Source organism: Mytilus trossulus, chromosome 8 (assembly GCF_036588685.1).
Source record: "Mytilus trossulus isolate FHL-02 chromosome 8, PNRI_Mtr1.1.1.hap1, whole genome shotgun sequence".
NCBI classification, from domain to species: domain Eukaryota; kingdom Metazoa; phylum Mollusca; class Bivalvia; order Mytilida; family Mytilidae; genus Mytilus; species Mytilus trossulus.
Genome location: NC_086380.1, coordinates 34,684,284 through 34,700,711, shown reverse-complemented (window position 1 = coordinate 34,700,711; position 16,428 = coordinate 34,684,284). Strand labels below are relative to the sequence as shown.

Sequence of the window (16,428 nt, the reverse complement as noted above, 5' to 3'; positions counted from 1 at the left end):
CATGTAATGGATTAATAATCAAATAAACAATATCCTGATGATTAAATTTTATTTTCGTCATTTAACAAAGTTACATAAAACATATAACAAACGACACAAATAACAGAAAATATGTACTATTATCAAAACAATTTGACAATATTTTGTTTCGTACAGTTTGAGCAAACATCTTAACAAATATAACAAATTATAACAATTAAAAACATTTTCAATTTAATAAATATTCACATATGACGCTATTGCATTGGCTGTTGAGGCAAACCCACATACGAGAGTATATGGGTACCCATTAACATTATATACGTGAATTGTCATAATGTCATACACATAAGCCCTCTTACTTTTTTTAGAGTCATCATTCAGTGGAAGGTTTTTTTTTTATTGTTGAAAGATTGGAATAAATACGAATCAACGTTGCTGATAACAAACAGAGATAAATCAGTAGAAATGCAATCAAGGTCACGATGGTACCAAGAAAATTAACTGTACGTGTCATTAAGGTGGTACATAATACTACAGGGAGATAACTCTGTAAAATCAGCTAAATGTTTTGATTACGTTGTGTTGTTAAGGGAATATTAAGCGTCTCAATGATTAAAATAAGTATTCGTCATACTGCTATATAACTAGTGTATTTTATCTATTTTTTTTTTATTTTTTTTAATTTTTGTCAAGGGTCAAAGTAAAAACTTAAGGTATTGAAGCTTCACTCATCCTACTTTTGACAATAGTAACATACTCAACATACCCAATCATCTTTACCATCTTTGCGGTCTTTTAATTTCTTTATTTTTTTTCAGCAGATGTGTGTGTAGGTGTTTCTTTAACACGTATACTGTTACCGTGTACACAATCATTGCTCAACAAATCCCTAACTGCTTCGTTTTATTTCATAAGAAATATTCTAGTTCTCGATTCATCTCAGTGCTTCACTTCACTGAGATTTGTAGAAGGTTGTTCTTTTTTTACGCAGATTATATCTAAAACGTGACTTGTTTTTACAATATTTTAAATATATATACCAATATTTTTATGAATAACAAACTAATCAAGTTATAAGTTGCAATTTTGATGTCATTCAGTTGTAAAAGAACAAAAGGAAGAATACGGTTTATATATTAAACGGGTTGTTTTAAATAAGTTGTTAAGTGAACTTCCCACAGGTTCTATTTGTGTGTAACGAGACATTTGATTATTTGTAAATTTATGCACCTCTGGTGTTGCATGGTACTTATTTATTATGGCATATTATATGATTTTGCTTTGACATTGTTTTAAATGTTCGAAATTCATGCACTACAGCAATTTGTTGACAGTTTTCATTATATTACTACATGTAGTTACTTCAAGGAAACATGATAACTTTGTTGTCATCGATCGCTCCATGCCATTGGCGTGATACGTAGAAATCATTAGATAGTCTCTTATAGTACTTCAGATATTAGTTTCCCATTCCAACCAATAAGTCATCATGATTCCTTTACCCTATAAAACAAGACATAACTAATCATTTCAAGGATGTTTGCTACAGTAACTCAGTTTTAAAATAACATAGATTAAGGAAGATGTGGTGTGAGTGCCAATAAGACAACTCTCCATCCAAATAACAATTTAAAAAAGGTAAACCATTATAGGTCAAAGTACGGCCTTCAACACGGAGCCTTCGCTCACACCGTACAACAAGCCATAAAGGTTCCAAAATTACTAGTGTAAAACCATTCAAACGGGAAAACCAACATGCCTTTTAAAGGAATTTTATAAATTAATAAGATGCAAACAGAGAAACTAAAAAAGGAGAAACAGAAGAGTCTGCGTTAGAATGAATATTCTATATCCTATATTCAACAGAGAACAGAACAGAACATTGTTTCCTATTTGAACCTATATCATTTGTATTGTTCTTTGTATTCATATAAAATGACATGTATTAAAAGTTTTTGTTTTCGGCCAAATATACCAATAACTCAAAATTTATGAAGAGTTTTTTTTATGGAATTCTTCGAGAATTGCAATAATAAGAGCTCGCATTTTGGTATCTGAAACTTATATATCTATAAGCAGATTTTCCGGAAATTACACTAGCTAATATCCCAGTTTCGTCTATTGTTAAAAAATCGCAATAATAAATGCACTCACTACTTTCTGAATTTGCAGTATGTTTTTACAGTTTTGATGAAGCGAAAAGAAATTGATTTGGGGTATTTTCTCAAAATGTTTAAATATTTACGTCTATCTGAAGTTTAATTTGTGTGAACTCCTCTTTAAAGAGTAAATTTCCTTTTTTTGTCATTTTGTGAATCTACACTCTGCACAATTCGCACTCGCGAATCTGATACTATCGGTAAGATAACAGATCAGACAACAATGTTAATACCTAATGGTATAACACCGCGAAAATATGTTGCTAGTGAGTTGAGAAATCAACGCATGGTATCGGTGAACTAGTTTGTGATAATGTTAAACTTGTGTGCTGTAAATTTGAGTCGTACATCTTTGTAACTCTGTTGGATTAGATTTTGTTTAAGTCGCTTACCCCTGTCAATGGAGTCCGTAAAGTGTGAACATGCACGAGCGTAACGTATATAACGGAGATATTATGTAAACATTAAACATGAAACAAACAGAAGTAATTCCACTGCTGAGATTTGTAAAGTAGACATTGGCTTCGCAACGCTAAACATTTTTTAAACAAGCAAAAGGCTAAAAACGATAAGCACACAATAAAGATAAAACATATCATTAAGGCTTAACATTAGACTGGAAACATTACCTTTACAAGAATTTCTCCTCTAGGTAATACTGTATATAATGGGTCAGTTTTTAATAGGGCAGCTGTTGCTCCACTTATCTGTATCTTTGAAGCTAAAATTGATAACAATATTCAGTTTTCAATTTGAGCAGAGGAAATAATACAATCATGGTTATCTGTTTTCACTGATTTGTACTCGAACATATTTGATATTTGCTTGATTAACTTGATATTTACAAACCAATTTCTTTTGAAAACATCTGTTTCGTAAAAATGAATTAATCGGTAGATGTTTTTTTTTAGTTTGTATTGAAATAAAAAAAACAAAAAAAACCAAACAAACTAAAACATACTCAATTGGTACCATTATACTTGTTGAAAACAAAGTTGTTTTTCAAATCTTCCGATACAAAGATGTACGCAAGAACTTTTTAAGACAGCTTGAATTCCTGATAGCTTATTCCTATTGTAAAATTCAGAAAAAAATTGAAACAAAATGATACCAAAAAGCCATACCTTCTCCTGAACTTTCCATCCTTGCAGCCGTATTTACAGTGTCTCCAAAGAGACAATAACGAGGCATCTTAACACCAATTACACCAGCAACACAGGATCCTAGAAATAGTTATGATTGGTTATTCATGCTAAATCAAAATATCCACTGAATTTGTTTTTATGATCCTATATATTTTTATTCCCTATATTGTGAAAAAAAAATGTAAGAATAAACGCACAACATATTACTTTCTCTCTTTTTTTCAAAATATTGAAGATATTATGGGGAAAAAAATTTCTCAATGGTTAGTGTAACATATTTTAACATTGTATTTTCACATGGTGGTTACATTGTTTTACATTTGGATTTTGGTTTACAATTAAAGATGTATAAAAGATTAAAAAAAAACAGGTTTTAAATTAAAATCAATCAAATCGAATCCCCCACACGTGGAACAGGTTATGCATACCCTTATAGTACTTGTCCGGTTTTTGGAACGGGTTATTCGTTTTGCTCAGTCTTTAGATTTCTAAGTGGTATTATGTAATTTGTATATTGTTTTTAGTCTATTCATCTTTTTCAATTTTGCCAAAGCAATATGTCTATCTTCCGACTTGCTTAAATGACCCTTTGTTATCGTTCGACAAAGTAAAACATAATACGAAAAGAGAAAAGAAACTTATCGCATATGTTGTAATCCTTGTTTAGATGAAAATCATGTCTATCCTTCATGTTTACAAAGTTAAAAACTGAATAAATAAACTCATCATAGATATCAGGACTAGTTTTGTATATACGCCAGACGTGCGTTTCGTCTACAAAAGACTCCAAAAGACTCATCAGTGACGTTCGAATCCAAAAAAGTAAAAAAAAAATTGACAGTACTCGTTCGATTTTTGGAACGGGTTATTCGTGTTGCTCAGTCTTTAGGTTTCTAAGTTGTATTATGTAATTTGTATAGTGTTTTTAGTCTTTTCATCTTTTTCAATTTTGCCAAAGCATTATGTTTATCTTCCGACTTGTTTGAATGACCCTTTGTTATCGTTCGCTTCTCTTTTTAAAATAAAGTAAAACAGGTAACATAATTAAATGTAAACTCTATGTGAGTGAACACCTGCTGTCCATTTTTGTTTCATGATTAAAGTTTGATCTCGTTTACATTCGTATCAAAATCAGAGCGTTTTTTTTAATGTAATGATGGTGTAAATAGTAAAGGGAATGTCTACCTGAATGTACACCTGCTCTCATCTGAAGCTTTCTTCCAGGTTTATGTTTGATTTCATAGGTGCTTACATATCTCATTATAGACATTATCATTTTCGAGACTTCAAAATAGTGGTAAGTATTTCGTTGAGGTAGTCCAGAAACACACATATAGGCATCACCTATTGTTTCAACCTAAAATCAGGAATAAACATGTGAAAGCAAATCAAAGAAAGAAAATATAACATAAAAAATAAGATAAGATAAAAATCAAAATTGAATAAGAATGTGGTTTTAAAAAAATACAATAATCATAGACAAAGACTTTCGTTAGCCAGACAATTTCATCTTTTTTTTGTGTTTTCAGTATTGTTTCATTCTTATCAATATCACATTGATGTATTAATAGAAAACTGCTCTAAATAATAAAGTCTGCTTTTGAAATGAAAGGATACAAGTCGTAAGCTACATCCTTTTAATTCTGTTATTCTATTTTTTTACTCTGTTTGTTTTCAAAGAAGTCTATTCCATGTGACAAAAGAATGTCGGTCGGCAATATGCCTGATAAATTTTTTATTAAAAACTACAATATGATAATGTTGTTTTTTGCTTTTGAAAACATGATATGTTGCTTCTAATAATAAAGTCAAATTTTCCGTCTGATTGCAAATGTCTGTTCATCAAAGAATCTCTTTATTTGAACTGGTTGTTATGACTTTATATTTTTTTTATATAATGAATTTTGGTAAAATTTGATTGAAATTTTCAAAATAGAACAAAGATAATCATATTGATAAAACATTAAAAAATCATCAAAGCTACCAGAGTAATAATTTAGTTTGTCTAACGCTCGTTTCATCTACATTAAAACCTATAAACTTTGAAATTGAGAAATAATTTTCTAAGTCTCAGTCATTTTTTTTAAATTACCTTATAAACATCATATTCGTTGATTATTTCATCAAAGCCTGAGTATAGGGTATTCAGCATGTCAATTATCTGCAATAGATAAACAAAATTATTTCTAAATATTTTGAACATGGATACGGTGAGAAATTAAGAATGAAGGACAAGAACTAGAGAATAAAGACACAGCCAAAAAAAATCGAATAAATAAACGGGACTATATATATATGTCGAAGTCGTAATTTAGATCACAGTCTTGTCTCTCCTTCATCTTTGTGTCCTTTTTTATCGACGTAATTTTCCTTGTTAGTTAAAAATGTTAGAATTAACCAGTATCTTGCAATAGTCTTATCACAATCTAACTCATAAGTCAAATATGGAACTCTCAAACAAAATTTCGCCTTGCCCTATAAGTGTTTGCATACCACCCATCATACTATATATATTATTTCCATGTCTTGTGGATGCAATTAATGAGCATTGATGGAAAAGTGAAAGAATCACTCAAAAATAGAAACAACAAAATTACTATGATAATTTTGGTCTGCTATTATGAATTATGTGAAGCAGATGTTGAGTCTTAAAAGCTATTGGTAAGTGTTCTATTTTTTTTAAATCATAGTAATTTTGCCTAAATGGTGCAAAATTCTTTCTTATGGTACAAAATGGTTAACAGTCATGGTACGAAATGGCAAATTCTTGGTACGAAATTGTAATTTTTCGTACAAAATGGTAACTTTTGGTTCAAAATAGTAACTTTTGGTTCAAAATAGTAACTTTTCGTACAAAATAGTACCTTTTGGTACGAAATTGAAATGGTGCAAAATAGTTATGGTACAAAATCACTAGTTACTTTTTGGAACATTGAAAACAGTAAACGTGTAATAATGACTGACAAGACGGGGATATATATTGCATGTATCACCTTATCACAAACTTTCGATTGTTGACGTCATGCACACATTACACGTCGCGTAGATTTACTAAGCGGCGTTTTGCCAAAGCGAAAAAAAGTAAACAAAACATCTTTTACGACAATATTGTAACAATTAAAAGGCTCATACTATAGATCAAAAGAATCGAATTAATATCGACATGAACATCTAGATTATAAGTCTAAAATCTTCATAAATTACAATCCCCGACAGAGACGCATAGGTTCCTGAGTTGCTTACTTGACGCTCATACAAAAACAAAACATATTTCTGAAAGAGGTATTCATGAAAGTAAACAACCAATTCAGTAACATCTGATTCAATTTGGCTAGAAAATTGATGAGACCATTTCGTTTTTATTTCAAACAAACATACCCGCTTGGCGATAGAACATCTTACATACCTACACTGTCGATAACATATTTCACGTACCTGCATTGTCGATATTATATTTTACATACCTGCATGGTCGATAATATATTACACGCACCTGCATTGTCGATAGTATATTTCACGTACCTGCATTACCGATAACATATTTTACATACCTGCATTGGCGATAAAATATTTCACATACCTGCATTGTCGATAATATATTTCACATATCTGTATTGACAATAATATATCAATTAACTTGCTATGGCGATAATATATATTTCACATACCTGCATTTTCGATAAAATATTTCACATAAAGCTTTGACAATATTATATATTTTACATACTTGTATTGACGATAATTCATTTATAATACCTGTATTGGCGATAATTGATTTCTTATACCTGTATTGGCAATGATAAAGTTTTGCGCATACCTGTTTTGACGATAATATAGGGTTATTGCATGAATATTGGGGAATATTGTCCCGAGTAGAATTTTATATTGCACGAACTTGCAATAACCCTTTTATTGTATAGCAATATAATATTTGAAAGTAAAAATTGGTTTAAACTAAGATTTTAATCTTGATGACGTCATGAATTTTGAAGATTTATTGCACTAGTGCAATATTAGAATTTATTGCACGCTAACTTTTGGTAACGTTCTGTGGGAAATATTATATAGAATGGCGATAATATATTTCACATACCCGCATAGGCGATAACACATTTTACATAGCTGCATTGCTGATTATATAGTTCACTTACCTGTTTTAACGATAATATATTTTACATACCTGCATTGACGATAACATATTTAACATACTTGTATTGACGATAATATAAATCATATACCTATATTGGCGATGATTTATTTCACATACCTCAATTAACGATAACCTATTTCACATACCCGAATAGGCGAAAGACCAGTTTTACATACTAGTAGCTGCATTGTTGATAATATAGATTACGTACCGATTTTGGCGATAATATATTTCACATACCAACATTGGCGATAATATACTTCACATACTTGCATTAGCGATAATCTATTTCATATACTTGCATTGGAGATCACATATTTTAGATAACTGCATTGACGAGAACATATTTCACATACCTGCATTGGTGATTATATAATTCACATAAGTCACATACCTATATTGGCGATGATGTATTTCTCATACCTGCATTGGCGATAATACATTTCACATACCTGCATTGGCGATAATATAGTTCGTACCTACATTGGCGATTATATATTTCTCATACCTATATTGGCGATGATGTATTTCTCATACCTGCATTGGCGATAATATATTTCACATAACTGCATTCGCGATAAAATATTTCACATACCTGCATTGGTGACGATTCTGCCGACAAAGTTGTAAACTGTACGATATCTGTGAATAAGATTGTCACATTGTTAAACGATTCTGGATCAGCTGTACCCTGTACTTGGATCTGGTGTGCTATTGATCTATCATAGACAAAAAACAATCCTTCAATATCTCAATATTTATTTTGTAGTTATAATTTCCAGTATTGTTCTCAAATTTCATGTTGTTTCGTATAAATAAAGGCAACAGTAGTATACCGCTGTTCGAAATACGGTTTTCAAACAAAAACGAAAAGAAACCAGTTATCAACAAAACCGATGTATTCGGCGTGACATGTTTGTTTAATTTACAAGTTTAAGTAAACAACTACCATACAAGAAGAAGATTAAGCTAACTTTACAAATTAGGTTTATCAAACTATTTTGCTGTGTCAAGTCAGTAATATTACAGTTGTTTTTTACTTGATTCGTCGATTGATAGCGTTTTATTTTATCAGTTTTTAATGACTTCATCCTTTTGAGTTTGCTGTAGATTTCGTTTTTTTGCTTTACTATTTTATTTTATAAACTACATTGCAATGAAATGTTACTGTTTCAAATCAATAACAACTGTCTTCAGAAAAAAATGATTGCATATGTCGTTAAAAACTAAACGTTTGGAAAGTCAAACAGCATAAAACGATTGAAATCATTAAGACAGACTATGTGTCAACCGAATAAAACGTTTAATATCAATAAAAGACAATAGTAGTATAAATAAAGGCAACAGTAGTATACCGCTGTTCAAAACACATAAATACATGGACAAAAAACAAAATCGGTGTCCTGTTCTAGTAGTTTGTTCTACTAGTTTTCATGCTGTTATGTTATACCACTGTTTAATAGTCTAAAGTCAATTGAGCTACACGATGAGATAAGAATTTATCTACTTACTGAGGTAAAAGTCTATATAGGAGATTCTCTGCCCTCTGTTTCTCATGGAGGTATTTCGTTGTTCTTTCTTCTACTATTCCTTCTAAATTATTCGCATACAGTTCCATTCGCTTGAGTAAATTATCCAATAGATTTTTAGCTTTTAACCTCAAATATATTTTAAAAGGAGATGAAAGAATATTTATGTGATATGATCATTCTATAATAAACTGTATTTTCCTGTGTTGCAAGAATATCTAATAGTACAAGTTATTTGTAACGAAAGACGAACAGACGGATAATGATACTGCAACTGAATATCCATTCTAAAAGTCAGAGTATATTTATAGAATAGCTCTATAGTGCATGCATACTTTTTCTGACATATTGAAATCTCATATATATACGAGACAAGAAGACACAATGTGAAATCGCGATACATGTTTGCCTTTACTCATTATGATTTTTTTTTTATCTTATTTTGTAAAGGTTGTCATAATTTTGTGTGTACTTACTTTGAGCCTGTTATAGAATTGATTGCTTTTGATACATCCTTCAGCAGTGGTCTTTCAAAAGGATTTGATACCCAACAACTTGCAATAATAGTCTGCAGTTTCTGAGGACAGAGGGATGGGTCAAATACAGGTCTGAATGGAGGAATGGTATCTATCTTGACTTTATCAACAATTTCTGCAATTGAAATGTTCCAGACTTGATAATATAACATGAGAGTATTTTTTGTTACTATAACAATCTTTAATCAATTTTGATGTCAAATCTTTATAATTTAATTTTGGATGTAACGCGTCCTCGGATTGGCTGACGTTATTTTGTTATGAGTCCATAGACATAATTTAGTCATGTGACCGTGACGTCATCAACGTTTTTTCATGGTTTTGAACGGTTTAAAATGGAATTTAGAATTAACTGTATTTTTTTTTCTGTCTATTCGAAATAACATAAAAAATTTGGTGGACACTGTTAAATAACCCGCTACGCTATGAACAAAAACATAATATTTCAATTATGTTCAGGGGAAATTATAATGTTTTTGAAATTTTTAGTCTGCCAAAATGACTGATTTGTTCTTCAAAGAAGAAATATACATTACCGAATTATATCATATTATAAAAGCTTTGCTGGATCTTGACACACTTTGATAAAGAAAATCACCAAAAAACTGAACTCCGAGGAAAATTCAAAACGGAAAATCCCTAATCAAATGACAAACTCTAATGATAGAAAACACATCAAACGAGTTGACAGCAACCGTCATTATCCAAAATGAATACCAAAACTCTCAGTTTCCAAGACAACTTAACCAGATTTCAGAATTATAAAATGATACTAGTAATATGAATAGAAATTTATCATATAATTTTTTTAAGAACTGCAAAATGATGAACATACATACTAGATACTATTTGATATCTAGTGTCTTTTGATATGATCTTGTGCACGTTTCACTTACGTCTCTTTTATGCTAATGTACTGTCAATAACTAGTTGACGTCAGTCACGTGTTTTTCATGACTTGAACTCTGAGACGTAGGCATATAACCATGTTACAAAGATGAAGTGAAGCCCCCTGTAGGTAATGGTGAGATAAAACGGTGTAATCTCAAGACATTAGTATAAGGTAGAGAATATTTCTTAACCGATTTTTTAGCTACTTTTATTTCTATACCTTTTGAGATCACCTAAAACCATCCCCGGTTTCTGATGGGGTTGGTGTTGCTCAATTTTAGGATTTTCTCCGTTGTTTTTTATGTACTGTTGTTTGTCTATTGATTGGGTTTTTTTGCCATGCCATTAACTATTGAGTTTGAATATCCCTCAAGTATAGTTCACTCTCTTGTTTAAAGATGCAAAAGTTCTATGTAGACGAAACGCGCGTCTGACGTATTAAATTAAAATTCTAGTACCTTTGATAACAATTTACACCACTGTCCGATGCCACTGCTGGTGGACGTTTCGTCCCCGAGGGTATCACCAGCCCAGTAGTCAGCACTTCAGTGTTTACACGAATATCATTTATATGTTAATTTTTTTTTTATAGATTTCCTGTTACAAAACTTTGAAGTAATCGAAAAACTAAAGATTTTGGCACTTTTTAACTTTTGGGAATTTTGGGTTCTTAATGTCCTTCAAATTTGTACTTGTTTTGACTTATAGCTATTTGATCTGAGTGTCACTGATGAGTCTTATGTAGACGGAACGCGCGTCTGGCGTATTAGATTATAATCCTGGTACCTTTGATAACTATTCTAAACAGGAAAACTTTGCTTTTCTTATATCATTACTAAATAACTTTGTTTTGTTTTTGTTGTTACTATAGAGTTCGGTACATTAGTTTGAATTTCCCCCCAAAATTCATTAATGTCAAACAACCCCTGAAATCATTTGCCCAACGTAATATTTTTCATGAATATGAATTTTCATCATCGGTTTAAAAACCAATTTAATTCAGTAAATTATCAAATCAGTTATCAATCCAATCTGTGATTTGATCACACAACGTTGTCAATATAATGGAACTAAATGCAACTGTCATTAAAGTGAAAGTTTTAGATAGAGATAGCTATAAAGCAGGTTTAATCCACCATTTTCTACAAATCCAAGTCAAGAATATTAAGGTTTGTTTGATTTGTTTGAGCTTTTGTTTTTGCCAATTGATAAGGAATTTTCCGTTCTGAAATTTCCTCAGAGATCAGTATTTTGTGATTTTACTTTTAAACCAACATAATATTACCATATGTTGACATGTCCAAACATTCCACTCCAAATGGTCCGCTACGATGTAAAATCTCGTGTAATATAATTCCAACAGAATAAATATCTGCAGCTTGATTCGCCGCTTGAGTTAAAAGATGAAACCCTTTTATTATCTCTGGCGCTGACCATAGTCTGTCTAAAATAAATAGGATTTGTGTACTTTATGTTAGATTATAATTGCTGTATTCGTCTTTAGGAACAGAGATGAACAGGAATGTATAATTTCATAAGAACATGCATAAGTCTTAAATACCGACCGCAATAAATTCGTTCAATTATTAATAAAAATGTGATGTATCTTGTAACCATCATTCTATGTTTGAAGCTATTTGTAATATGGTAATATGATAATGCTCTATGGTCGGGTTGACGTTGTCTCTTTGACACATTCCCAATTTCCATTCTAAATTTTAATTACCTTGAAAATGATGTTTTACTAATATCTCTATGAGTGAATATTTTGTACAGTAAGAATATAGTGACATGGTAGTACTAGCTTAAGATTTTTACACATAGCCACGCAAACAATGATTGTATTATTTAAGTTATTATAAGTCTGATATCTTTGCTGAATTTTCACAATGTAAGACCCTTTACATTTTACTTTGCTGTAGTGCAAGTAAATGCAGTTTTGGCGTTAATGAAATTTTAATTTATTCAGAATAATAGATGATATTCATTAATTATTAATCTTAGGTTATGTATATCAAATCTGGAAGGTCAGTAATGTCGAGCACTAGTGCTTCAGAGTTTTAAATGCGAAACAAGCTAAAATAATGTATTTCTACAAAAGTTACAAAATTCTGAGCAGCTGAGATCCCCTCGCCTGTCTGTGTGTGATTTGTGATGCTCAGTTCTTAGTTTTGTTTGTTGTGTTTTGTAAACTGTTGTGTGTGTGTTGATCATTTTCATTTCTATAGTAATGGTTTTGTCAGTTTAATTTCGACATTTTTGTTTGATATCTCTAGTCTCTTCTCATCAACATCAATTATGTCATGTTTAAGTATTTTTGTTATTTCGAGAAATGTTTATGATTAACAGTATTATTCAAAGCATCAATGTATACATAGTTAGATCTATACATATTTAAACGTTTGTTCTTGATCGGTTCCACAATAGATATACTACTCTTCTGGGAAATTAACGAAATAAGTTCAAAATGGTTACTTGTATAATTGTTGCCTTTCAGTCGGTCTATTTTGATTATGATGTACTGTACTAAATTATTAATGTTTACCTCTATCTGATTTGTCCTTGTATTTCAGCCATTCTCGGGGTCCATAATCACCTAGTTTTAGAACAAACCGACCGTCTACTAAACAATTTGAACTTTTAAGATTTCCATGATAGCGTAAACTACTTCTAGATAAGTAGTCCAACCCCTGTAAAATATGTGACTAATTGAAATAACTTCATTCACAGAGTGGTTCAAAACATGATTATATACATAACATTGAAACACAAAATAAGGAACAATACCAGAACGATTATATTCTTGATGCATTAATCAAAATACTTTCCCACCGGTTAAAGTACTTTACATTTTAAAATAACAATTTAAGGTATAAGTTTATCAGACAGAAACCAAAAACAAAATAAAAAATCTTTTGAATCATCTTAATGTCATGATATCAACACTAGACAAGAGGGTATATCTTATGCTTGTTAGGTATAAATTAACAGGTCTACACAAACTTTTAATATGCACCTGGGTTATTCATCATATAAATAAACAACGATAACCACATATACAACCACCGGAGAAGTGAGAATAGGCTCACAACATTTATATTGTTTTGGTAAGTCACTTTCCCGATTTTAACTCGTTTTCATGTTAATAGATACAAATAAAAATGAACATTAAAAGAGATCACATTTCTAAAGTTATTTTGCACATTCAAGAAAGATTTACCTCTAATATATCCCACATAAGACAGTACTTGAAATCCCAATCCAAATTTATGTCCTCGTTCTCAAGAATATCCTGAAATGTCAAATTGTTATAGTTTATTTCAATAACCTGTATAATTATGACGCTTCTAAGGACCGCAAGGGTTCATATTTTTGCATTGACAACTAACTACAATGAAGGATACTGTGGATTCATTTATTTTCGTGGGTACCAATTTTCTATGATTCAATGTTCGTGAATATTTATTTCGTGGTTTAAGCGAAATCTATATATTACCCTATATAAATGTGTTATTCGTTGAACATTTAATTTCGTGGTTCAAATCGTCTCACGAAATCCACGAAAATTGGTATACAACGAATAGTTATGAATCCACAGTATATAAACATTAATGTCGAAAGTCATTTATCCGCAGACATCATGATAGTTTGAATTATTTTATGATGTTAAACAGCGTTTCATGTTACAACCAGCATACAAAATATTTCTTGAAATTTTGTAATTAAGTTACTACAAACACGATCTTTTTAATTCAAGAAAATAACTGTAAACAATGGCGTTTACATCTAACAAACAATGGTATATTCCTTTTTTTTGCTATAGTAATGTCAATTCTCCTGTATGTTTATGATTTAAACCACAATGGAAAAAATCTTGTACAAACTATTACTGAGGCCAATATTTAAATTTCAAATTATATATCAAAATGTAAAATCACAAAAATACTGATCTCCGAGGAAAATTCAAAACGAAGAGTCTCCAATCAAATGGCTCATCAAACGAGGGATAACAAATGCCATATTCCTGACCTGTTGCAGGCATTTTCATAAGTAGAAAATGGTAGATTGTTCCTGGTTTTATGGTTAGCCAAACCTCTCGCTTGAATAACAGTCGCATCAAATTTCATTATATTGACAACGTTGCGCGAACAAAACAAAAAGACAGTGGTTAAAAATGTCAATAATACAGCAGTCAACATTGTGATATAATCCTGCTCACTAAAAACATACAAATATGTATTAAAGACGCAAAACAAATGGCATGCAGATCAATCATATTAGCAAAATTAAAGACACGAATACACAAATTTACCATAGTATAATAACGTAATGACGGGATGTATAAGTACAGAGCCACGTCATATATGTAACGCAAAATCGTAAAAAGACATATAGAATAAAGGAGCCGTCACCTATACACGCTATAAAGTCTTTGTTTTGTTCGACAAAATTACTAGCTGCATATTTCATGTATTTATTGACCAAAGATTGTTGAGGAAAGCCGAATATTTCCTACAAAAACAAATATGCAAGAAATCAATTCAATGCCGTTGATGTTGAGCTTTCAAAAATTGGTAATTTGCATTTCTTGTGCTGAAATACCCATTTAGAAGAAGCCACGTATTTTGACATCAATTTCTGGTTACAAAACCAAATACATATATAAAGTTATTCAAGACAGCAAACAACTTAAAACGTTAAATAATATTCATAAATTACAAACCATGAGACTCCCTTTTGAACAAAACTCGAACACATATAACAGCTCTGGTGGGTCTATTACAAAACCAACTGTCTTTACAATATTATTGTGATCCAGCTCTCTCATCTGTTGGTTACAAAAAGAAGTAAAAAAATACTTTAGAAGCTGTCCACTCAGGTCTATAAATGTTTGTACACTGAATACTAGTACAATAAATAATTTATAAAGCGTGTATGTAGTCTAAATTCAAAAGTGCCTTTTGTTTTTTGTTTTATCATGCTGATGTCGCATTGATGGAGATTTTATTTTTGTGGGGATCTTTTTTACATTGGGTATTTGATTAAAGATGTCGAAAAAGGTCGACACATCCAGATCGTCTTGAATATATTGTTATGCTGAACATCAAAGTCTGAGAGTTATCATTCCACATCGAAAAGCAACAAGTTGGTGTCTTTTTAAAAAAAAAAACTTTCAACCCTTAAAAACTATATACTAGCACTCTTGTTCAACTACAAAAAGACTTAATCGGTCTCATTTCCCTTTTAAATGAGTTATCTACTTTCACTGAAAATAAGTACTTCTATGATACAATCATTTGGTAAATATGTTTATTAATAATGCGTTTCAAACCGCATAGTTTTGTGATTTTCTATTGATAAGTATGTGATACCAAATATCATGAGTTATTTAAATGTTATACTAATTGCACTTCATAATAATTATACATATGAGGAAAGAACTATAAAAAATGGTTATTTTTTTTCAAATAATATATTTCAGTTTTAAAAGCTCTTATAATACCTGACGCAATTCTTTAAAATTCGGCATTTTATCTGAGTGCATCTTTGTATAAGATCTGATGCATACAAGAGAACCCTAAAAAATATTAAAAAAAACTGATCATTTCAACATCATTTATTTCATTACCACACAGATACAGGTTATACCAGAAACAATAAAAGTGGAGATCAAATTATATTATATTCTGGCACACTGTCATCATTGACAAAAACTAATGATAACAAATACTATATATGATCCGATTAGAAATACGAAACGAAGAATTGTTGAATATCATTCCCAATCGAACATTTGTAGTTTCGAGCTCTAAAACAAGATCGGACGAGCGACCGAGAGTGAGTGTGTAAACAATATTTATTTAAAAAAATATTTCTATATTGCATATTTTAACTGTGTAAGGCGATTACAGAATGAGTAATTATTTTCCTGAACACAAGACAGGTCAAAACAAGATGTTTTGGTATAATTTTTATAAAGTAATTATATTCTATGGCCTAGAAAAAAAACGAAAATTCAATGTAGCTGTGCAACTC

General features: G+C 30.7%; 1 protein-coding gene across 1 annotated transcript in view; it reads right to left on the bottom strand.

The window, feature by feature from the left end:
- Window positions 1-645: 645 nt before the first annotated feature.
- Window positions 646-16,428, bottom strand: part of LOC134680885 (atrial natriuretic peptide receptor 1-like) — a 50,565-nt gene continuing 34,782 nt past the window's right edge. The window contains exons 13-25 of the mRNA XM_063540164.1: window positions 15,896-15,970; window positions 15,116-15,220; window positions 13,613-13,684; window positions 12,938-13,082; window positions 11,678-11,836; window positions 9,442-9,616; window positions 8,948-9,094; window positions 8,032-8,155; window positions 5,379-5,447; window positions 4,472-4,643; window positions 3,266-3,364; window positions 2,771-2,862; window positions 646-1,485 (exon numbers count right to left, since the gene is read on the bottom strand). Coding sequence (XP_063396234.1) covers window positions 1,435-1,485; window positions 2,771-2,862; window positions 3,266-3,364; window positions 4,472-4,643; window positions 5,379-5,447; window positions 8,032-8,155; window positions 8,948-9,094; window positions 9,442-9,616; window positions 11,678-11,836; window positions 12,938-13,082; window positions 13,613-13,684; window positions 15,116-15,220; window positions 15,896-15,970 — 1,485 coding nt within the window. The 3' untranslated portion in view covers window positions 646-1,434. The remainder of the gene's footprint in view (window positions 1,486-2,770; window positions 2,863-3,265; window positions 3,365-4,471; window positions 4,644-5,378; window positions 5,448-8,031; window positions 8,156-8,947; window positions 9,095-9,441; window positions 9,617-11,677; window positions 11,837-12,937; window positions 13,083-13,612; window positions 13,685-15,115; window positions 15,221-15,895; window positions 15,971-16,428) is intronic.